This window comes from Galeopterus variegatus, unplaced genomic scaffold (genome assembly GCF_000696425.1).
Source record: "Galeopterus variegatus unplaced genomic scaffold, G_variegatus-3.0.2 Scaffold1363, whole genome shotgun sequence".
Lineage (NCBI taxonomy): Eukaryota > Metazoa > Chordata > Mammalia > Dermoptera > Cynocephalidae > Galeopterus > Galeopterus variegatus.
The window spans coordinates 198,473-221,961 of NW_007727474.1; the positions used below are offsets into that span (position 1 = coordinate 198,473).

Below are 23,489 nucleotides of genomic sequence, written 5' to 3' on the forward strand. Positions count from 1 at the left end.
GTTGGGGCGGGCCGGGGGGCGCCCTGGATCGTGGGCCGCTTGGGAAGCGCGGTGGCGCTCCCGCCCGAGGGTTCGGATCCCACATACAGACCAGTTCCCGCTCACTGGCTGAGCGAGGCGCGGGAGCAACACCGAGGGTTGCAATCCCGTTGCCGGTCCCCGGTCCAGTACGGGGGCAACACTGAGGGTTGCGATCCGTTGCCGGACATGGAAAAAGACAAAAAAAAAAAAAAAAATAAGCCCACTTTTTATCTCTGCTCACCTGGAGGCCACACATACTTACCCTGAAAACAGAAAGTTGACCTATAGCCTAATATTTGTTTCCTACTAGCTTTTTCTTTTTTTTAGCAGTAAGCCTTTTTCCTGATTATATTGTATTTTGTTGAACATAGTAATTTTTCATTAATAGAAATTCATAGATGATGCATGCAAAGAAAAGTTTTGAATTCAGTTAATGAATGGTCCAAACAGAGAAGGTAATAAATTCCTTTTGCCTATCTCTACAGACACGCCACCACTGCTCTTTGAGGTGTCATCCCTGGAGAGTGCTTTTCAGATTGGAGGCCATCCTTGGCACTACATCATAACACCTAATAAGAAGAAACAGAAAGGAGTTTTCCATATATGTGCCTTAAAAGACAATTCCTTGGTAAATCATGAGTGATCAGACTTTTTAGTAGTAAATTTGTATCAGAAATTCTTTATTCTCTATCTCTTTAATAGGTCCACATTCCTAAGAATTGCCTCTTTATTTTAGCTTTTTTACTTACCAGTCTCCCATCAAGAGATCCCACATAAAACATTTCTCAAGCTCCACAATGGTAATCATTGATGGAATATGTTCAGTCTGCCTCTGAAGTTGCTGGTGGAATGTGGTGTTGGTTTTGCTTCTACATTGTTTGTTGCTATTTGCTTTCCAGAGCAGAAATGGATAGAACTCTGGTGGTCACACTGTAGGTATGAAACACTGAATTTTCAAAGATAGTCTTAATTTTTTTATGGCAGAGTAGGAAGAAATGGTACATGGTAAAACAATAGAAATTTCTACCCTTGAATTCATTTTTCTTCATTTTTTAAAAAAATGTGATTTAGGCATTGATTTGTCTTTAAATAAATATTTACTGAGTGCTTATCATGTGCCAGATGTGGCTGGGGACACATTTTCTTCTCTCAAGTTGCTTACACCCTCAAAAGAAAGAAAACATAGAGAAATAAGATGCAGTGTATTAAGTACAGTGATTGAGATAAGTGCAAAAGAGTAAGTCCACAGAGGAGGGGGGTTCTGTTTTTGTTTTGTATTGCTGATTTAGTTTAGTTTATTTATGGAACCTCTTGATTTATCAGATCAACTTGCTTTTCTTGAGACAGCCTCAGCTTATTCTACACCCATCTCTTCCAGGACCTCACTCCAGTGGCTTTTAGAGTTACAGGTCACCTTTTACCACTTTGAAGATCAGCACAGTCTTTGGTCCATTTATCTACTTCTCTTGATATCATGTGTATAATGTCTTCTAATTTTCTCTTGTAGGAGCATTGTTCCCTTCCATTTTCTTATTTACTAATCACATGTGGCAACTCCAGTTTGGCCCAACCCAATGACATCCTCTTTTACAAAGGACTCTCTAGGGTTGTTTCTCACCATTACAAGTCTTGGTTTGATTGTTCACCTTCCAGCCAATGGACATCCTTCAGCCACCAGCACTTAGCATATCTCTTTTTTACTTAACTTTTGCATCCAGTCAAACCCTGTGTAGTTCACATGCTGAACATTTGGCACATATTCTTCTCACATAAGAATATGATAATACATATTCTTTCATATATATATATATATATATATATATATAAATGTAAATGTATATATATATATATATATATATATAAAAATGTATATACATACACCCACACACACACGAGTCTTCAAAAATTCATGGAAAGATTCATATTATCTTTTAATTCTGTTTTTCCATGAACTTTTTGAAGTACCCTCATATATCCATATCCATGGATTCTGCATTTACAGATTGAACCAACTGTGGATCGAAAGTATTCAGAAAAACCAAAACAATGAATAATAATACAACAAAAATAATACAAATAAAAAATACAGTATAATAACTCTTACATTTACACTGTATTAGATATTATGAGTAATCTAGAAATGATTTATTAAAGTGTACAGTAGGATAAGCATAGTTATATGCATATATTATGCCATTTCATACAAGGGACTTGAGCAGCCATAGATTTTGATATCTGCAGGGGGTTCTGGAACCAATCCTCCAGGATAACAAGGGACAACTATGTAAATAAAAGCCTTCAACATTTATATCAAGCATGCCTATCATGTTTTCTTCTTCTGTTACAACCAGTTACAACATTTAGTCATATCTGTTTCAGAATATTCATAAATAATTCCAAATCCAAGGGAAATTTTCAGTCTTTTTGCTAGACAGTTTTATTGCAATGAGATTGCCTTAATGATACATAATCCCATTACCTTTCCACCTGTCAATCAGCAGAGTGGATAATCCCGAAACACATAAGCAACCAAACTTCAGATTTCAGAAAATGTTTCATAGCTTTCTGTATTAAACTGACAGTTAAGATCTAGCATTTGATTATATAATAACTACAGGAACTGATAATAATGCCTAGTAATTAACACAGAGAAAAAAATTTTGTGTGTATGTGTTATATTTAGATATTTATAATAAAGAGAACAGCTTCTAAAGAAAGATATGTATAGTATGTACAGGTTTTATATTAAACAAATGAGCATCTGGAGCTAATACCATTATGGATACATTAACTTCAATGGTTACAACCAAGATGTTTAATTGCATTAATTTTCTGATGTGTAAAATGTAATAATACCACCATTTTTATTAGAAATAATTAGGATACTTGTAAAAATTCTTGAAAAATTGAAACTCATTTTATGCATAAAATGTGTTAAGTACCAAAATCTTTTGAATCATGGCACACAAAGCACGTACTATGTAACCCCAGCCTGCCTTTCCAGTCTCATAGATGGACACTGTACTTACTTTTGGCTGCTACTGATGCTTATGTACATACATGCTATCTTGATTAACACTCCTGTGATTTTGATTTTGCTGTCTCTTCTTTCTAGCTGTTTTCTGCTTATCCTGTAAGGCTCAGTTCAAGCTCTTTCTGTCTGAAATTCTGCTCACCTGAGTTGAGTGCTTAATGATATCCTGTGCATGGCTCATCACTTCATTTTCTACACTACCTTATTATTTTGTTTGTTTCTGCATCCCCCAGACTATATATAAGCTTCTTGATGGCAAGGATTATTTTATTTTTCTGATTTTGTTGAACCATTTGTCCATATTTTCTTGTATCTCAGTTTTCTTAAGATAATTAATTAGAATTCCTTTTCCAGCAAGTTGGCAATATCTGATTCTTTGAGATCAGTTTCTAGAGCATTATTCTGTGTTTTTGGAGGTGTCATGTCACCTTATTTTTTCATGTCTTTTGTTTCCCTGCATAGATATCTGTGCATCTGGTGGAACAGTCACCATTTTGAGTTTTGTAGAGTGGCTTGTGTGGAAAAAGACTCTCACTTACAAACACGTCCTAGGGTGTCATTTGGGTAGACTGCAGTGGCTTTGTTCTAGATGGATGCAGTAGTGTAGGCACCCTAGACCTGCAAATGTGTCCTAGGGCGTCAATTGGGTAGAGTGCAGTGGCTTTGTTCTGAATGGATGCAGTAGTGTAGATTTTCTTCAACTATAATCCACTTTCACTGTGTCTGCAGGTGACTCAGTGACCTATGTTTTGGAGGATTGTGGCAGCAGTGGCACAACTTTGCTGGGGTAGTTATCGCTGGGTTGGTTCACAGGCTGGGGTTGTATACATGCATCCTATTGGTCAGTCGTCTCAGGAGCTGGCTTACTGGAGATGCAGTTGCTGAATTGATTCTCAGGCTGGGGGTGTGGGCGTATGGTGTGTCAGGGTCTCTGGGACAGGTTTACCAGTGGCAGGGTCATCGTGCTGCTTCTCTGAACAGGGGTGGGCCTGCCAGTGACACATCAGCCAGTCTGTTTCTCACTTGGATGCATGTGCATGTGATGGTTCAAAGATTCAGGGCGTCGAGGGGGTCTCTTAGCTGTGGGCATGACAGCTGAACTTTTTCTCTAAGCCAGGAGCATGGGTGTACTTTGGGTGGGCTAGTCGTATGCAGGTTTCCTGGTGGCCTTTCTACTGTGCCAGTTTTGGGGCCCGATGCAAGGTCGTGCTTCCCTCTGTAGTTCAGGAGCTGGACTGACAAGGTGGAGCTGCTGAGCTGCTTCTCAGGAAGTGAGCAAGGCCACTAGGCAGGGCTGGAGGCTCAGGCACACCCAACCCAGTCAGCTGGCAGGGATTAGGGTCAGGGAGGAATGGGGGTCAGATTGCCTGAGGAGGGTATGCCTTTATGATCTCTGCTCCAGGATGTGGGGATGTGGGGACATGGGTATGGGAGGTGGGGGTATGTCAGTTCAGCAGGACTAAAGTTGGCTTCCCGGACTGCAGAACTAGAGTCGCAGTTGCTGTGAGCCTAGGCTTCAAGCTGCTGGGATCAGGGCGTTGTAGTCTCTCATGTGAGTGTGCTGGGATGAAGGCAAAGCCTTAAAGCTGGGGAGGCACATGGCTACTAGCCCCAGGGCAGCACATGCTTCCATAATGGCTGTGGTTTCAAGATGGCACAGTCCTGCATCAACTTGGGTCAGGAAGGTGGGAGTGGGGAGAGCACAGTTTGTACTAGCATTCTGGAGGGATGTGTGTATTCTAGGACGATCTCCACACTTGATTCTGGGCTTGTCCTGCCAGAGGATCTGCTGGCCTCTGTGGTGAGGATGGGGACTGGTGTGGGTCCTCTGTGCACCTTTTCACTGCAAGGGAAAATTCTTCCTGCTCTGATCCTGGTCTCAGAGACATGGTGTCTAAGGCCATGTGCCTCTCTCTCCTCCCTCTGCCACCATTCTGGGCTTTTGAGCTCCCCAGGGATCTCACCAGAGTCCTGCTGTACTCCTACACTCTTCCACAGATGCTTCTGTCAATATTTAGCTGTCTGTTAGTTGTTCTAATCCTTTTCTGTTGGGGGAACTTGCCCTGGGCACCTCTAGTCTGCCATCTTGCCCCTCATCCACAAGGATTGTGTTTAATTCATGTTAGGTATAAATGCCTGCTGTGATGCCTAGAGCATAGTAGCCTATCAATATATGCTAATGGAATTAATAAACTTCAGTATCTAATAGGAAAGATGGTATCATTTCATTTTACATTGGAGAAATTAAAGAAATTTAATGACTTGGATAAAGCCAGTGAAGTTAATTATATCCATGCTGGTATTAGTTGCCAGTATTCCTATGCATAAGATAAAACATTTATGTACATATGATCACACATCATAGAGGGTTTTCTTCTTTATTTTAATGTCTAAATATACTACAATGAAATAAATCTTTCTACCTTAAATGCTAAGCAGCCATTAGACTGTTTCCTCAAACATTACACTTTGATATTTGACTTGTCCAAGGAGATTATATGACCTGTGTCTAAGACTTCAGGTTTGGTTACATGTTTGTTTTTGTGTTACCTGCTTTTCTGATGGACAAGTTGTTGGATATGGGGAATGGAGGAAAAAGTTGTGGGGAATTGCATGTGAATAATTATGGCAGAGTTATATAATGGAAAGTCTCTGGATTTTGAAATCAGGTCTGCTGTTTAGTAGGTTCAAAACATTGGGCAAATTATTTACTCTCTTTGTGTATCAGTTTCCTCATCCATAAAATGGTGATAACAATCCCTGCCTTGAATGTTATTAAGATCAAAGGAAATAGTGAGTGTAAAGCATCTAATGAAGTCCCTGACGCACAGTGCATTCTTGAGATATGGTAACAGTTATTATTATTTGTGAGGCATGATGTATGGTACAGAGTAAATCTATGAAATTTCTGAATTTAAATATTATGAATTTTTCAAATTTGAGTGTCCTAATTCAGCCCTCATATATATCCCTGTTTAACTAACATTTTTTCTTCTCTGTACCTTTGACTTACTGATCTATCATTGGTGTCAGAATGAAAAATTATTTGATTTTTCTCTTTATCTTTGTCTTTAATTGTTTTTCCAACTTCAGGCAAAAAATGGAATCCAGGAAATGGAGTGTTGTTCTCTAGAATCTGACTGGATCTATTTCCATCCTGATGCTTCTGGTAGAATAATACATGTTGGCCCAAATCAAGTCAAGTGAGTGACTTCAATTGCACTTTAAAGATAAAGCTTTTGGTAGCATTTATTGACTTCCTGTTGCTAGGATAAAGACCAACATAGTTAGCATGGTCTGAAAAATCCTTTCCCCACTCAGTTTGCTTCAGTCTTACTGTCTTTTCGGAAAGTTGAGGACCCGTTCCCTCTGCTTGGAGTCTGTTTCCCCTGCCTGTTCTCCTGCCTAATTTCTGTTCATATTTTATGGCCCAGCTTAACCGTAACTTTTTCACAGAGACGTTCCCTGATACCCCTTGTTAGATTTGCTCACTCATCATATTTTCATTGCACCTACTTTGTAATCTTCCTCTGTAGCACTTAGATCAATTTTAATTAATTCCTTGTGTGATTGTTTAAATATCTAGCTTTGTTATCATAAGCTCCATAACGACAGGGAAAGAGTCTATTTTGCTGACACCTGTAACCCCAGCACTGAGCACAGTGCTTGGTACAGAGTAGATGCTCAGTAAGTATTTGTTGAATAAGAAAGTGTTTACCTTCTTTATTCTTTATGCTTCTTGATAGTCAGTCTACCTCTTTGGATCTATTATAAAGAAGATGAAAGGATTTAATGAAATAAGTTTATTAACTTTTACAAAACATCTTAAACTGTGGTTCAGCTTCAGTAAACTTACCTTTTTTTTTACCTTTTTGTCTTTTTTCGTGACCGGCAACAGATCGCAACCCTAAGTGTCGCGCCTGTACCAGACCGGGACCGGCAACGGGATCGCAACCCTCGGTGTTGCGCCCACACCTCACTCAGCCAGTGAGCCGCCAGTCTGTATGTGGGATCCGAACCCTCGGCGGGAGCGCTGCTGCACTCCCAAGCGGCGCACTGTAGCAGTGCGCCACCGGGCCGGCCCCAGTAAACTTACTTTTAATGTTTACTACCACTGATCTTTTTAATGTTTGTTATCACCCATTTCAGTTTGAGTTTAAGAAAATGAGGTCCACAAAGAGTACTCTTGAAGTCTCAGGGGCTTTTAAGCATGGAGAAGAGCATGTAGTGATCAGACATTAGTATTGCAGACTAATCAGGAAAAAGGGTGAACTAAGTCAGTGTTGTTACTGTAATTTTCATTTGCTGAGTTTCATTTCAGTAGTTCAACTTGGCACTTTGATGGTGTTTTGAGGTAGTAGGTTCTTAGAATCCTTTTTTCCCTTTTCAGAGTTTTAAAGCTGAGTGAAATAGAAAATAATAGTTCTCGGCATCAGATCTCTGAAGATTTTGTCATTTTGGCCAACAGGGAGAAGAATAAAGTAAGTCAGGAGTATTTTGAAATCCTTTGTATATCATTGTCTTTCGTATAAGAATATAATATGCAAATGTGTTTGCCTTTGAGTGTGGATGCAAACAACAACACAATTGTATAATAGTCATAATAGTCTGTTCAGTTTGTCTACGTGGGTAGCCATCCTTAGCCCCAGATGCATGTGAGATTTGAAGAGAGTTGATCATATTGAGTTTATCTTCTGGTTATTTTTCTTTTTTGGATTTCTCTTTAAATTTTTATTGACTAATTATCAACGTTTGGGTCTAAATAATTAAAATTAGGGTTAGTTGGGGTATAAATAAATCTTTAAAAATCACATATCAGGGCTGGCCGTTTTACTCAGTTGTTTAGTGGTCAGCCTTACAACACCACGGTCAAGGGTTCAGATCCCTGTACTAGCTAGCTGTCCAAACAAAATAAAATAAAATAAAAATCACATACCATATTTTAACTCCAGATGGTACTTTTCCTTTAAGTATATAAATTAACATGAAGAAAATGATGGGGAGAGAAGTTTCTAAAAGCAGATTCACTTTTTATTTGCTTACTATACTAAGATAAAAGTCAAAAGGGCGAGTGAATCAGCAAATCTATAATCTTTTCTTTATTTCTGCCTATTCTGGTATTGAAAACTTTACTATAACAAAGTATTTTTACTAACTAGAGGATCAGAAACTGATTTAGAATTTTCTCAGTTGAGGAAAGAATTGTGGATGTTGGAGAAGAGTTGGTTAGTTTCACCAAATTTGTTAATACAATTTTGCCTTTGATGGCTTATAATCGAACTTGTCACATCTTTTTATTTCTTTCTGTATGATAGAATGAAAACCTCACTGTCACAGCTTCTGGACGGGTGGTAAAAAAAACTTTTAACCTTCTGGATGATGACCCAGAACAAGAGGTATTACTTTAGTCAGAGATAACAAACCAAAGCAATGTGTACTTACATGGTGCATTTCAAATTAATGTTTCCCAGACCCTGGGGTAGAGATCAGGGGTGAAGGGTTCCATGAAGGCTGAGTAGGTAAGATTATGTGTGCTACTTCAACCTGTGCAGCACCACCATCCTCTTTTCATATTGGAATTATTCATAAGATTTTGTTTGCAGAAAGGTTCATAGGACCAAAATAATTTGAAAACACTGTTTGTTTGTTTTGTTTTGCTGATGTGTAAGCTTTCTCAGGAAATCTCTTAATAGAAAATTCTTGAGTTATATCCGAATGACTTTATGGCTTTTGCCTTATTTTTTATTTACTAGGCATGGATATGTTTGCTAGTGTTCATGGGCCAGAGGAGGGAGTGAGGTTGTGGTAAATCAGTTTAGCCTTTGTTCTCAACTTGGCACTGCCAGTCACTGACCTAATACATTTTTCTCTCTTTCCTTTAAAGAGGCATTGGAAATACTTATGAAATCAACTGGCAGTGATCATGCTTCAAATATATAACCATTGTATAAATACTAAATCCATTTAGATAATATAACTATTGTTAGTGTGACCATTTCTAGGTAGAAATATTACAGTAGTCTTCTAAGGACAGTTTTTTTTTTTCCTTTTTGTCTTTTTTCATGTCCGGCAACGGACCGCAACCCTCAGTGTCGCGCCCGGACCAGACCGGCAACGGGATCGCAACCCTCGGTGCTGTGCCCGCCCCTCGCTCAGCCAGTGAGCGGGAACCAGTCTGTATGTGGGATCCGAACCCTCGGCGGGAGTGCCACTGCGCTCCCAAGTGGCGCACTGTAGCAGTGCGCCACCGGGTCGGCCCAAAATGTAGTCACATTTTTTTTTTTCCTTTTTGTCTTTTTTCGTGACCGGTAACAGGATCGCAACCCTCGGTGTTGTGCCCACCCGTACCGCGACCGGCAACGGGATCACAACCCTCGGTGTTGCGCCCGCACCACGCTCAACCAGTGAGTGGACCGGTCTACTATATGGGATCCGAACCCTCGGTGGGAGCACCGCCGCGCTCCCAAGCGCCGCACTCTACCGAGTGCGCCACCGGGCCGGCCCAGGACAGTTTTCGAAAATCTTTTGAAATAGGTTGGAGGTAGCCTAGTATGTGGCTGCTCTCAAAAAAAAATGTTCTTTTGGACCATAGAAACCTATTGAGAACAAAGCAGAAAGCTTTGTTTATATACACTGTATATAAAACTATGAAGAAAGATGTACTAAAATTACCGAAAGATAGTATGAATAGTTAAGGGGGAAGAGATGATAGCAAAAAGAGAGATGCCATATATTGTGAGATTAGAAAACAAAATCTTTTAGCCTGTAAAGGAAAAGTTGAAAATCACTGACATCCAGACAAGAAGTCACTCTTTGAAGTTTGGCCATGGTAAAATTAAGGCAAAAAAGTAAATAAAAAGGGACCATAGGTAATACAGGGATCATCAGAAAGTTCATGGAAAGATTTGTATTATCTTTTAATTCTATTTTTCCACAAACTTTTGAAGTACCCTCATAAACCTATGTAAATTTTTTGTGTCATAAGGTGGTAAATATGGCAGAAAGTATAAATGGATTAAGGAGCAGTTTGACCAAATGTAGGTGAAGAATTAGTGCATGGTGGTTAAGAAACGCTGTGGTTAAGTTTGATGCCAGGCACTGAGCAAAGGTGTGCCTTCCTGTGGGTCACCCCTAGATGGCTGGCCACTCATTGTCTTCCCCTGTGAGGCTGTTGGAGTCCCAGGTTTTCTTTTTTTTTTTTGTCTTTTTTCGTGTCTGGCAACGGATCGCAACCCTCAGTGTCGCGCCCGTACCGGACCAGGACCGGCAACAGGATCGCAACCCTCGGCGTTGCACCTGCACCTCGCTCAGCCAGTGAGCGGGAACCGGTCTGTATGTGGGATCCGAACCCTCGGCGGGAGCGCCGCCGCGCTCCCAAGCGGCGCACTGTAGCAGTGCGCCACCGGGCCGGCCCCCAGGTTTTCTTTCTTGAGATAGAGTTCTGGGGTTTTTCTCTTCACCATAGCTAACCTCTCTTGTCCCCATTCTGTTCTGAGGGTTGGATTTCAGTTCCTGGTATTCTCCCTCAAGTATAAGCAGCCATTTTTGCTTTCTTTAAGGAACTGAAAAGCTTTAAAAAAAAAAAAAAACCAAAAAGAATGGCAAATAGAGTCATAATTAGTACATGATGAGCTATCATTTCTTCTTGAAATGACAGTTTTTCTGCTGTGAGAACTTACAGAACTCAGCAGTCTTCAGATTTCAAAAATGAGCTTCATATATTTAGTCCTATTTGGGAATCAGTGAACACGCATTTTAGAGGCAGCAGTTGAATGCCTCTTTTGAATGCGGAGAAACTCTTTTTTGCTGTCGTTGTAGAGAATTTCAGTTGTACTTTGGCTGAGATCTACATAGACTTGGTTCTGTTAGCCAAAATCTGTAGGGTACTGCTTAACTCTTGAAAATCTTGGGACTGATATTCTACCAGGCATATAAGTAGAGATGCATATCTACCTATTCTCCTACACATTCATTCTTTCTTCTCCCATATTTTGTAATAGAATAGTTAAATTATAAACGTAGTAATAATTCTAACCTGAATAACTGAATTTTGCACTTCTTTTCCTCTCCCTTATCCACCTATTCCTGAGACTTTCAAAATTGTGGACTATGAAGATGAGTTGGATTTGCTTTCCGTGGTAGCTGTTACTCAAATAGATGCTGAAGGAAAAGCTCACTTGGATTTCCACTGTAATGAATATGGAACTTTACTTAAAAGCATTCCACTAGTGGAGTCGTGGGATGTGGTGAGTAGAGTACACAAAATACAAAGTTATAAGAGTTTTCTTTATAGATACGGTTTATCAGAACAGATGTTACTGTGTTCATGTCCAGACTCTCCTATGCCAGTGATGACATACATGAAAGAGGTTATTGTCCTATACACAGGACAAAATGAGTATTTCTTAAGCCTTCCTCCCCTCAGCACTAGGCGATACCTTCTTACCAGTGGCCTTAAAGATAAAACTATCTGTTTTCCTGACACATGCTTTCTATTTCCTTACCATAGTCTTTGATTTTCTCCCAATTCTAGGTTTGGTAACACTTAAAAAAAAATGAATACTGCAATGAATCCCCACAATATCTAAGCATGTAGGGTTTCCAGGCACTCTTGAGAACGTTTGTATGCCCTTCCAACTGTTATAGATTATAAAATTATAAGGATCAGTAGACATTACTTTATCTATACCTTGTTTTTAATCAATGGAGAACGTGAGAGGTTTAGCTTCTAGCAAACTGTCACACAGTGAGATAGATAGTACCAGTGTTGGCAGTAGAATCTGAGTATTCAGACTCCTGAGTCTAAATTTCTTTTCATTCTCTATATTTTGTACAATGCTTTTTTCATTAGTAATCTGCATATCTACAAATAATAAAGAATAAATCTGTTTCTGACTACTGTTTTGCCTCCAAATGCATATTTGAAGATTCCTAAAGGTATTGTGTTATTTTAGTGATATGTTGGTGAATATGGTTACATGAAAAAGAGATTACATATGATTGTGTTTTTGTTACAGACATATAGCCATGAAGTCTATTTTGACAGAGACTTGGTGCTACACATAGAACAGAAACCCAACAGGGTCTTCAGCTGCTATGTTTACCAGATGGTATGTGACACTGGGGAAGAAGAAGAAACCATAAACAGAAGCTGTTAAAAAGAGCAAGATAATTGTAAATTAAGAGACTTTTAGCCAGACACACCAACAGCTGTGTCCATTCCTCCTTCTTATTATCTGCATGGCATATTTTCTAGAAAAAGTCTTATGTTGACTTCAGATAACCGTGACTTATTTTTTAAACTTGCCATTGAAGGTGTTGAAGGCTTCATTCTGTGTAAAGGTTTTTTGGTTTTTTGTTCATTTTTTTGCGGCTGGCCATACGGTAATCTGAACCCTTGACCTTGGTGTTATAATACCATGCTCTAACCAGCTGAGCTAACTGGCCAGACTTATATGTAGAGGTTTTTTAGAATGCTGTCCCAAGAAGTCTAGTATTTTGGAGCTTTTAGCTAGGCAGTAATGCAAATATAAAATTCTGGAGAACAGGGAAGGACAGGTTAATTCCATCTGTTGAAGAGAGGGTCATTGATGGGGAGATGATTAACACGGTTCTTAAAGGGTGGTATGGAATTTTGATTGGTAAAGCTAGGAGAGAGACATAAAAATAAAAATAAAGAAGAAACACATAAAAAATTCTATATCCTCTGTATCAAACTTTGCTTAAGAATGAGAAATGAGATGTATAATATGAAAGCATACTTTTGAGCCAAAAATGCATCATCACAATTTAAAAAAACCCTTATATATGTATATATATTTTGTACTTGTATATAGTATAAAGTATTGGTTTTAATTCCCTTATTCTCTTGGTTTGATGTTTCCATTAAATACTTGTATTTCTATTATAGACTGATATAAAAGAGTCCAAGCAGATTTTTTTTTTTTTTTTTGACAGCTGGCTGGTACAGGGATCAAACCCTGAACCTTGGTGTTATCAGCACTACGCTCTAATCAACTGAGTTAACCAGTTAGCCCCAGATTAAAGTTGTTTTCTTATTACCCCAAGCAAATGTTAAGTGAATTTTTTTTCTAATAAGTAGCCTATTTAGCTTTTAATACATCTAAGTACGTTGTTCTCATTTCACCATTCTATTTATTTAGTGAATCTTCCAATTTTGTTTAGGCAGTATCTTCATACCTATGCAGTAAGATAATGGTACCCTGGCCTGCACCAGTTCTCTTCCCTGTAGAAGAGTAGATAGAGCCCCAAGAGGAGTTCTTACCAGCTTGGGAATTGCCAGATTAGCCAGAGAAAGTTTTTGGCTAACTTAATTATGAAGTGAGGTTTTTTTCCTTCTTTGTTAGACTAGATCTAAATATGAACCCATAATCATTGTGCAGAATGTTAAATAAAGGCAACCTAAGTAAAAGGGGAGAATGTTTGTTGTGCTTCCTGTTTGAGAAATACAGTTGCTTGCAATCCACATGTTCAGCACATTTCTCTGTTTCGGCCTCAAAAGAATAACAAGTAAAAAAAAAAAAAAAAAAAAAAAATAGTAAAAATCATTGCTGATTCAAATTTGAGGTTAAAATATGAAATTTTAGTTTGGATGATTTATGTTAAAATCTTTCCATTTTTCTTTCAGTTTTGACTTGATCCTATGTTAAGAATGATGTGAATTGTTTCCAGTTCTGCCCTGAAAGTTTGCAAATAAATATCAAGTTTATTTTGATCAACAGGACTGGGAAGAGAGAGGTTAGCTACTCCAAAAGTCAAGGAATTAGTGGCAGGATGTGTAAATTTAAAAGAAATAGAGGGAGCAAACCTAAAACTCTCTTTTGTATTAGAAAAAATAAGATTAATAATATTTTAGAATACGGGAAAATATTTATATGTGGGCTAAAAACACATCTTTCTAAATCTGTCCTGTGTATAATAACCATCTGGGAAAGTAGAAGTGATTACCTCATGAGCAAGATGATAAAATTATGTTCATATATTAAATTTTAATACTTTTATATCTACTAATTGAAATATCCATTCTCATTTTACATATATTTAACAGTACTATTTAATATAATATCTGAAGCTTTCAGAGCATTTTAGAGATATGATTATGATTACAATGTGTTAGATATTGCCTCAAACTTTCAATTACACACTAGCTTTATCTAGACAGTCCCTCCCAATAAATTTACACCTTGAAAGAACAAGTCTGGTAAGAGGAGAGTGAAAATGCCAAAGAAATGAAAGAAACCAATGTTGTGTGAGTTTCAAACCAGATAACAGTGCTGTGTAACCCAGAATGTTTACTCGCCCATTTCCAAGAGTATTTCAGAATAGGATGTCTTTAGACTTCAATCCTGTCAGAGATTTTTTTTAAAAGGTGGTTATTGAGTTTCTCCTTCAAGTCATTGCCTTCTTTTGATGAAATGATAGAAAAGAACTTATCTACTCAGAAAGGCATTTGAGAAATATATGAGATTCCTGTCTGCTTTTTTGGTGGGGGTAGGAGGTGGAATATTTCTAGTCTAGGTAAGGACTGACCACTAAGAAACTCCTAATGTGTCACCACTGCCAAAATCTAACTAGACCAATGTCCAAATGCCATATAGGCCAGGGAGGAAATATACCTAATGTGAAAGTTAGTAAAGAGTTGTGGGTAGTGGAACAAAAAGGAGAGCTATGCCAAAACTAAAAGGATAAGCTTAGTTTCAGCCAATTTTAACAGTATACAGGAATGTTGGTTACATGGTTGTTAAAAGAATGATTTTAAAATGATGTCGAGAGACACAGAAGATAGTAAAGAATGTGGGAAATTTAGATACTACTGATAGCAGGCGACAATACAGCATGCTTCCCAAAAATGTTTGTGCTTCCCAGCTCCCTACACTGTCATGCAGCTGCTCATTCTACCACGTGCCAGACATGGGACTTTGCCATTCTCAGAGGGTGGGGGGGGGAGTGGGGTTAAAATCCTCCTGTCCCACTTAACCCCCCTTTCCACCTGACTGGCTTAGAGACTATAACTATGTGCCCATCTACTTAACAGGCGCTAGTGACAGGTACAAAACATTATGGGTAACATTTCTGAGTGTTTTAATGTAAGACCGGGTGAAGCAGGTAGCTTCTCTCAGCAAGTACAGACATTAAACTGAAAAGAAGTGCACTTCTGCATTTCACTCCGTGATCTAAATTTCTGTGTTCTCACAGTATCAGTGCAGCAAGCTTATTGTTCTTGGATATTATTGTTCTACAATATTTTTCAAAACTCTGGGAGAAAACCCCACATTCTATCACAGTTACTATTTGAACTACCTAGTGAGAAGATGGTATTGTTCTATTTAAACAAATTAAGGCACTCTGTATTCTTCCACCAATTGAATGTTTTGTGTCTTATGCACACTTCTATTTTTAAAAATAACATATTTTTGAGTACTTTCTACCTACCAGTCATTGTGATATGTGTAAGATGGGTTGTCTCATTTAATATTCAAAATAAGCACATGAGGTATAAACTACCATTCTCTTTCCCCTTTCTACAGATGATGAAAGTGAGTCTTACAGAAGTTAATTTGCTCAAGGTCCCACAACTAATAAGTGCAGAGATGGGAAACACATCCAGATTTGTTTGACACAAACTTAAGCCAAATTTCTTACAAAGCTCTCAAAAGGCAATGGATGTTATTTTATCCCATATGTAGCCTACCGACAATTATAATGTCAGATACATTGGAAAGTGCTTAATAAGTGTTTTTTTAATGATGATTGAATATCCAAATTTTGGACAAAGTTTGGAGAAGACAGAAAAGGTTCTTCATTCAGTGGTTAGAAGTCATTAAAAGAATGATACACTCATTTTGTTTGTGGTGATAATAAACACCAGTATTAGTGATTACTCAATGTAACTTGGCTTCCTTTTCTACAATTTTTGTATGTTCTTCTCTTTCTCACTTTGTTTACAAATATCATCTACCTTTTAGAATCACAGGGAAAATTCGGGTTCTAATTTCTGGTTTCTGTGTTGCTATAGAATCTGTCTTACAGAAAGAATAATTTATTTCAGGCAAAGTATATATAATAGAGAGATAGACCAACTGAAGGCTTTTCCCCATCGTTTTATTATGGAGATTTTCAAATATACAGTAAAAGAGAAAGAACTTTATAGTGAATATCCAAATATTGACTACGTGGATTTTGTATTTTACTCTACTTGTTTTATTATTTACCTATCCAGCTTACTTTTCAATGTATTTCAAAATAAATTGCAGAGGGAGGGGGGCTAATGAGGAATTGGTCAACGGACACAAAGAATGATTGCATATTGTAATGATGAATAAGCTAACTACACTGATCTAACCACCACACATTGTACACATGTTTGAAATTCAACATTGTACCCCACATGTATGCATAATAAAAAATAATAATTAAAAGAATAAAAGCTGGAAAAAAACCCCAAATAAATTGCAGACTTCATAATTTGCAGACCTCCTAATACTTCAGCATGCATATCATTAACTAGAGTTTAAAATTTATTTAGTTTTTAAATGTTTTGATTTTATATTTACATGCAATGAAGTGCACAGATTTTAAGTGTAAGTTTTCTGAGTTTTTGCAAATGTATACTCCTGTGTAACCTAAGCCCTTTTCAAAATCTATAACATTGCCATCATCCCAGAGAGTTTTCTAATGCCCCTTCCCAGTCCGTCCCACCCCAGCCCTCAGGTATAATTACTATTCTGATTTTTATCACAGATTAAATTTGCCTATTCCAAAACTTCATTATAAGTGAAATCATACATAGCGTAATGCTCTCACTCAGCATGTTTTTGAGATTTATTCATGTTGTTAAATGTATCAGTAGTTTGTTCCTTTTTATTGCTGAGTATTCATTTGTATGAATGTGTCACAGTTTGTTTTTCATCTTTCTGTTGATGGACACCTGGGCTGTTTCTGGTTTTTGTTGTTGTTACTGTTATGAATAAAGCTTCTGTGAACATTCTATTCAGATTTTTTGAACATATGTTTTTATTTCTCTTGGGTTAATATCTAGGGATGGAATTTTGGGTTCCTCAGGTAGGTGTATGTTTAGCTTAATAAAAAAATGCCAGACCTTTTTTCCAAAGGATTGTATCATTTTTTGTGCGTGCAACAATGTATGAGACTTCCAATTGCTTCACATTTTCTCCAACATTTGTGGTGGTTTGTCTTTTTTATCTTAGCATTTATGGTGGGTGTGTAATCATTTCTAGTTGATACTCAGATTGTTTCTACTTGCACTTTGTAACCCTATGGTCAAGTAAACCTCTTTATCTTTTTTAACACCCCACCTCACTGGAACTTTTGAAAACATTCTTTGTGATAATAGTTGAGATAACCCAAAACTCAGTTTGAGTTATTCTTTCTCAAACATGGAGAACATTGCTTTCCAAGGAACTCTGATTCCTTTAATAGAGACTAACATTACAGGCCAAACCTTCTAAAAGCACATGTTAGACTGTTCCAAATGACTCCTGGAGTTAGACAAAACGGCACTAGGGAAGAGGTTACAGAGGTCATTGTAATAAAAGCAGAAAATGGCATTTTTCTTTAAAGGTTATGAGTTCATGTTATTTCTAAATCAGGTGAATTTTTTCTAATATGAGAGCATATCAAATAAGTTTTATCTTTTTCCCACCAACTGTAATGTTCTGGACTATATGTCATGATACCAAATAATATATTCATGTTTTGGAGCTGCTCAAAATTTTAGAAGCCTTTATTTTTATTTTGCTCTTTTTGATTTTCAATTCAGGTGTCTGAGAATTTCTTCCCAAGTCTGCAGGTCCAATCCCTTTCCTTATTATCACTTGATCCCTGAGGGTAGAGGTGGAGGGTTGGGGGTAATCTCAGCGTCTTGTATAAGCACACTAAAAAATACCATTCACAGGACACCAGAATCTCATAGAATCCCATGAGATAAATCGACAATAGCAATGAAAGGGAGGATGCAGATCAGCAAAAGCCTTTGAGATTTGTCTGGTTCTCTCCTTTAACTCTTTATTTTTAAGGATAGTAGTGCCGTTTGTCATTAGAGGCAACATCAAAATTGTATTTCATAAAGAATTTCAGATAAATATGAAGTATTTTCTCACAATTAAAACAGCCAACTTTGAAAAAGTGATAAATCCAGTAAATCAGCAAATCAAATTATTAGAATTATGAGAGATCTTTAAATTTTCTTAACATTGAGATACAATTGACATACAATAAACTGCACATATTTAAAGTGTATGATAAGTTTTGCCATGTATACACCCATGAAACCATCACAACAATCAAGATAATGAACATATCCATCATCCCAAAACGTTTCTTTCTGCTCCTTGGTAATCGCCCCCTCCTGCTCCATTCTGTCTCCTTTCCAAGGCAACCTCTGATCTGTTTCTGTCACTTTAGATTAGTTAGCATTTTCTAAAATTTTATATTAATAGAATCATACAGTAAGTACTCTTTTTTCTGACTTTCACTCAGTACAGTTATTTTGGGATATATTTGTATTGATAGTTCATTTCTTTAGTACTGAGTAGTACTGCATTGTATGGATATAACCACATTAGTTTATACAGTCACCATTTGGTGGATATTTGGATTGTTTCCAGTTTGGGTTACTACAAGTGAAGCTACTGTGAACATTTGTGTACAGTTTTCTGTATGGGCGTGTGCTCTATGTCTGTTGGGTAAATACTGAGGAGGGAATGGCTGGGTTATGTTAGGTGTATGTTTAACTTTTTAAGAAGCTTCCAAACTTTTTCCAAAATAGTTCTACCATTTTATATTCCCATCATCAATATGTGAGAGTTCCAGTTTCTCTATATCCTTGCTAGCACTTGGAATTTTTAGTTTTTTAATTTTAGACTTTCTAATAGGTGTGTAGTGGTATCTCAATGTGGTTTTAATTTTTATTTCCCTATTGACTAATAATGACTACCACATTTTTGTGTATTTATTTGTCATGTGTATATATTTTTGGTGACATAGCAAAATCCTTTGCACTTTAAAAAAATTTGGTTTGTATTTTTCTTACTGAGTTATAAGAGTTCTTTATATGTTCTGGATACAAATCCTTTATTTCATATGGATTTGCGGATATTTCTTCCTAGTCTGTGACTTGTCTTTTATTCTCTTAACAGTGTCCTTTGAAGAGAAAAAGTTCTAAATTTTGATGAAGTTCAATATATCATTTTTATGGATCACACTTTTGGTGCTGTATCTAAGAAATTTTTGCCTAATGCAGTAGATGTCATCTGAAGGTGATTTTGCACTTAAGGAGGCATTTGGCAATGTTTGGATACTTTTGGTTGTCACAACTGTGATGCTACTGATGTCTAGTAAGTAGAGACCAGCCATGCTGGAAAATATCCTACAAGAAGCAGGATAGCCCCCCACAACAAAGAATTAGCCAGCCCAAAATGGCACTAGTGCCAAGGTGGAGATATTCTGGTCCAATGCAAGATCACAATGACTTTCTCCTATGTTTTCTCTTAGAAATTTTATAGTTTTAGGTTTTACGTTTAGATTTATGATCCAATTTTTAATATTTTATATGGTGCAAGACATGGATCAGTTTCTTTCTTGCAGATGGATGTCCAGTGCATAGGGATGTTCAGAGGCTGAATGGTCTTTCACCATTAAGTATGATAGTAGTTGTAGGTTTTTCATAGATGCCCTTTATCACTTTGAGGAAGTTCCCTTCTATTTCCAGTTTGCTTAGGTCTCATTGAGTATAGATGCTGGAGCTTGTCAAATGTTTTTTCTGCATCTATCAAGGTGACCTTATGGTTTTTCTATTTCAGTCTGTTAATATGATAAGTTACATTGATTTTTTGAAGTTAAACCAACCATGAATTCTTGGGATAAACCCACCTGAGACCTCTAGATTTCTAACCGTATTTAAAGTAAGAACAATTTCTGCAGTTGCACCTTTTCCACATTGTGTCATTTTGAGAATAATGAATTTATTCTCAAATGTGAAATTTACCATCACATTTATACTATGATGCATGTTAATAGTTCCAAGTTTATTACATTTAGATGACTTTCTACCTTTACAAATAATTTTCAGACATATTTGTCCCTTTGCCAGTGGTTTTATTCTCATATAAACAGAATTTAGCAAGTTAGTTATAAAAGTTTTAGTGCGAACATCTACATTTTTTGCATGGATTGAAACATTTGCCTCAATTTTGCATCATGTTCTGACCTACATGATTACCTCATAAAAGAAACAGTTGGTTTTTTAGGGAAAGCAGATGAATGGGGAGGGGGGATGGGGGAATTGAACAGTGAAATCTCTAAGTATAGCACATTGTTTTGTCAGTGTCTCATAAAACTAACCAGGACTGGGCTTCTTGGTGGGACCTGGATCAACAGACTATTCTTAGTTCTTGTAAATTGCAGGCAGTCCTGAGGTAATTTAAGTGCTTCAGATTAACTCTCTAGAGTTGGTATTACCAAAGTGTTCATATTTTCATGTCCAGTTGACACCTTCATCTGGACAGCACAATTTCTGTTTCACCATATCTCGCTGGACTTCTCCATCTTTCTAATATCCTCTTCCAGCTTGCATAAGTTTGAGCAGTGCACATACCTGCTGATCAGCACCCAGCATCCAGCTTCATGCTCTGTACTCCCTTCCTGTGTTCCTAGTTCTTGAGCTTCTAAGAGTTTGCTAACTGACTTTGATAACTTTTTTTTCAAATACAATAGATTTTACTTCTGTTCATGTTTTCATTTTATATCTCCACCCCTTTTCCAACACTATTTCTATCTTCCATAGCACTTCTTCACATTCGATAGGAGGCAGGTAAAATTGCACAACCCAAGGCCAGAATGCAAGAATCTTAACAGGCTCAAACTATTTTCTTCCCAGGACTTATAACCTTGGAGAAGCTTTGGGCATGTTGCCAGCCTCTCCCTGTCTTATCTTAGTCCAGAAAGTTCAGATACTAAGAAAAATTATATCTGAAGTAGATACTTTAGATTAGTATATCTGAATTATATCTAAAGCCAGTTAATACCTGCTATGACGCCAGTGAATGCCTTGAACCCATTTTAGTTCAATATACTTTGAAAACTTGGATCACCATAGAAGTGATGAAATGTATATAGTTAACTAAATTCATAAAGATACAATCAGTAAAAGTATTCATATTCAGGATACTCTACCTACCCAGGTAATATGCTTCTGTAAATTGATCTCTCAAATGAAATTTTTAAGAGAAAACTATACCAATATTTTTTTTTGGCAGCTGGCCAATACAGGGATCAAATCCTGGACTTTTGTGTTATCAGTACCATACTCTAACCAACCGAGCTAACTAGCCTCCAATAAATTCTTTACCAATTCTTTTACCAATAAAAGTTTTATGGCTCAAGTAAGTGTTTTTTATTTTTTCTTAGAATGGCTTCTGCTGAAGTAGACAATCATTTCCGAAACCTATTCTGAACACCATTTTTTCCTTTGAAAAGCACAAGCTCCAAAGGCCTAACTTTTCAAGCTTTATCTGTCAGAGCAATATAACTGGTTAAAGCATGTTAAAAGAATTACTCACAGTTTAAAAAACATTCTAACAATTTTCCTGTCTGTAGTCTACCTCCCACTCTACTACAGAGAGCGAAGCCAATGAGAGTTAAAGGGTTTCCTTGCTCCAATCCTTACCTCATCAAAAACCTCTGCTGTTACACAACATCTGCTTGAAGATATGCTGACTGACAGTCTAATGTGACTTGAAGACGTCCTTGGGCCTGCTGCCACACCTAATATAATATCCCAAATGTCTCATTCTTAGAGTTTGTCTTGGTCTACCCTAATAGCTAGACTTCTGATCCAGTGTTTCCTGTTTCCATTTCTGCTGGAAAATCTTGAGTGCCTCTGCCACTTTGGCTAGACCTGGAGTGATTATATAATTTATTATCTAAACTCAGACATTTTTGAGAGTGAAAGGAGACATTAGTAATATGCCTGGACAACGGGCATAAACCAAACCTCTTCTGAGCAAAGGGGGGACATATGGTCTCCTTAGCTAGAGCTAATAGAAGTAAGGAAATTGTGAGTCTGCCCATTTTCACATTGTAGTTTCTTTTCACTCTAGTATGCCATACTTCCCAGAATCATAATCCATTGAAACAATTTTCCATTTTCGTCTACAAACCATTTACAGTCCCCTGTGCCAAAGGTGGTCCTATTGCTACCCTTGTATTCCAGGATCATATTTTCTCCTGCAGTTTACTTATGTTTCCCTGAAATCAACCTAGCCATTAAGGTCTGGGGTCTTCGTGTCAATCCCATTTTTGACACCAATCTGTATTGTTAAACAGGAAAGTGATATAAATAATAGGAAAAAAACAACAGACAGAGGATTATTGAGTTATAAAAGTTCTATATATATATTCCGGATACAAGTCCCTTAGGTGATTTGCAAATATTTTCTCTCATTTTGTGTGCTGTTTTCTTGATGGTGTCCTTTGAAACACGAAAGATTTTATTTTTGATGGAATTTGATTTATTTTTTTCTTTTGTTGCTTGTGCTTTTGGTGTTATATCTAAGAAACCATTGCCCAATCTAAGTTTCTGAACATTTACTCCTATGTTTTCTTCTAAGAGTTTTCAGTTAGCTCTTACATTCACTTTGATTATTTTAATCTACAACCTTGGAATGAATGGAATTTAATGTTAACACTTTATATTCTTACTTCCTCCTCCTATTACCCAGGAAACAAGTGGCAGTTTGATTCCAGGTTTATTCACAAATAAGAGGCTGGGGACCATTCCATGAGAGGTGAGCATGAGGGCTATGAGGATATTGCTGGAAGCCTTCTTTGAAATAGGAATTGGTGACAGAAACAGGCTCCAGTCACTGTCTCACTGATTTTATCATTGATTTTATCATTGAACTTATAAGGTGCTCTATGTGCAAAGAACAGCATTGTTAATTGTGCTTTTTATGACGTAAGAATAAAACAAGATGCATTTTAATAACTATTGATACCTGCTGGAAGTGTATGTTAGGCAAGGAGGTACAGCTAGAAAGTAAAATTTGCATGTCAGTGAATACTATAATTATATACAGATTGATGAAACCAAACTATTTTCATGTTAATCTAAAATTCAATTAAGTGAGAAATTCAATATTTAGGCGAGTTCAGAGGTTCATAGTTCCTGACAGTCATTGTAATAAACAATGTCATTTGGGATAACTTATTATGATTAATGTTTTTAATACCTAAGGCTTGTACTCATCTTTGAGATTTTGAGAAATATATTGGTGATTCAAGGAAAATCAATAGATTTATCAGTAGGGAGAGGAATTGGCATAGAATTATTATTATTATTATTATTATTATTATTTTTTTTTTTTTTTTTTTTTTTTTTTTTTTTTTTTTTTTC

At 37.1% G+C, this 23,489-nt stretch overlaps 1 protein-coding gene across 2 annotated transcripts in view; it reads left to right on the top strand.

Annotated features, from left to right (window-relative positions):
- DCAF17 (DDB1 and CUL4 associated factor 17) overlaps window positions 1-12,918 on the top strand; it is a 35,629-nt gene extending 22,711 nt beyond the window's left edge. For both annotated transcript variants that reach the window (XM_008576532.1, XM_008576533.1), the window contains exons 9-14: window positions 507-649; window positions 6,149-6,258; window positions 7,446-7,536; window positions 8,371-8,451; window positions 11,146-11,301; window positions 12,073-12,918. In XM_008576532.1, the coding sequence (XP_008574754.1) occupies window positions 507-649; window positions 6,149-6,258; window positions 7,446-7,536; window positions 8,371-8,451; window positions 11,146-11,301; window positions 12,073-12,213 (722 nt within the window). In that variant the 3' untranslated portion in view covers window positions 12,214-12,918. The remainder of the gene's footprint in view (window positions 1-506; window positions 650-6,148; window positions 6,259-7,445; window positions 7,537-8,370; window positions 8,452-11,145; window positions 11,302-12,072) is intronic.
- Window positions 12,919-23,489: the final 10,571 nt, after the last annotated feature.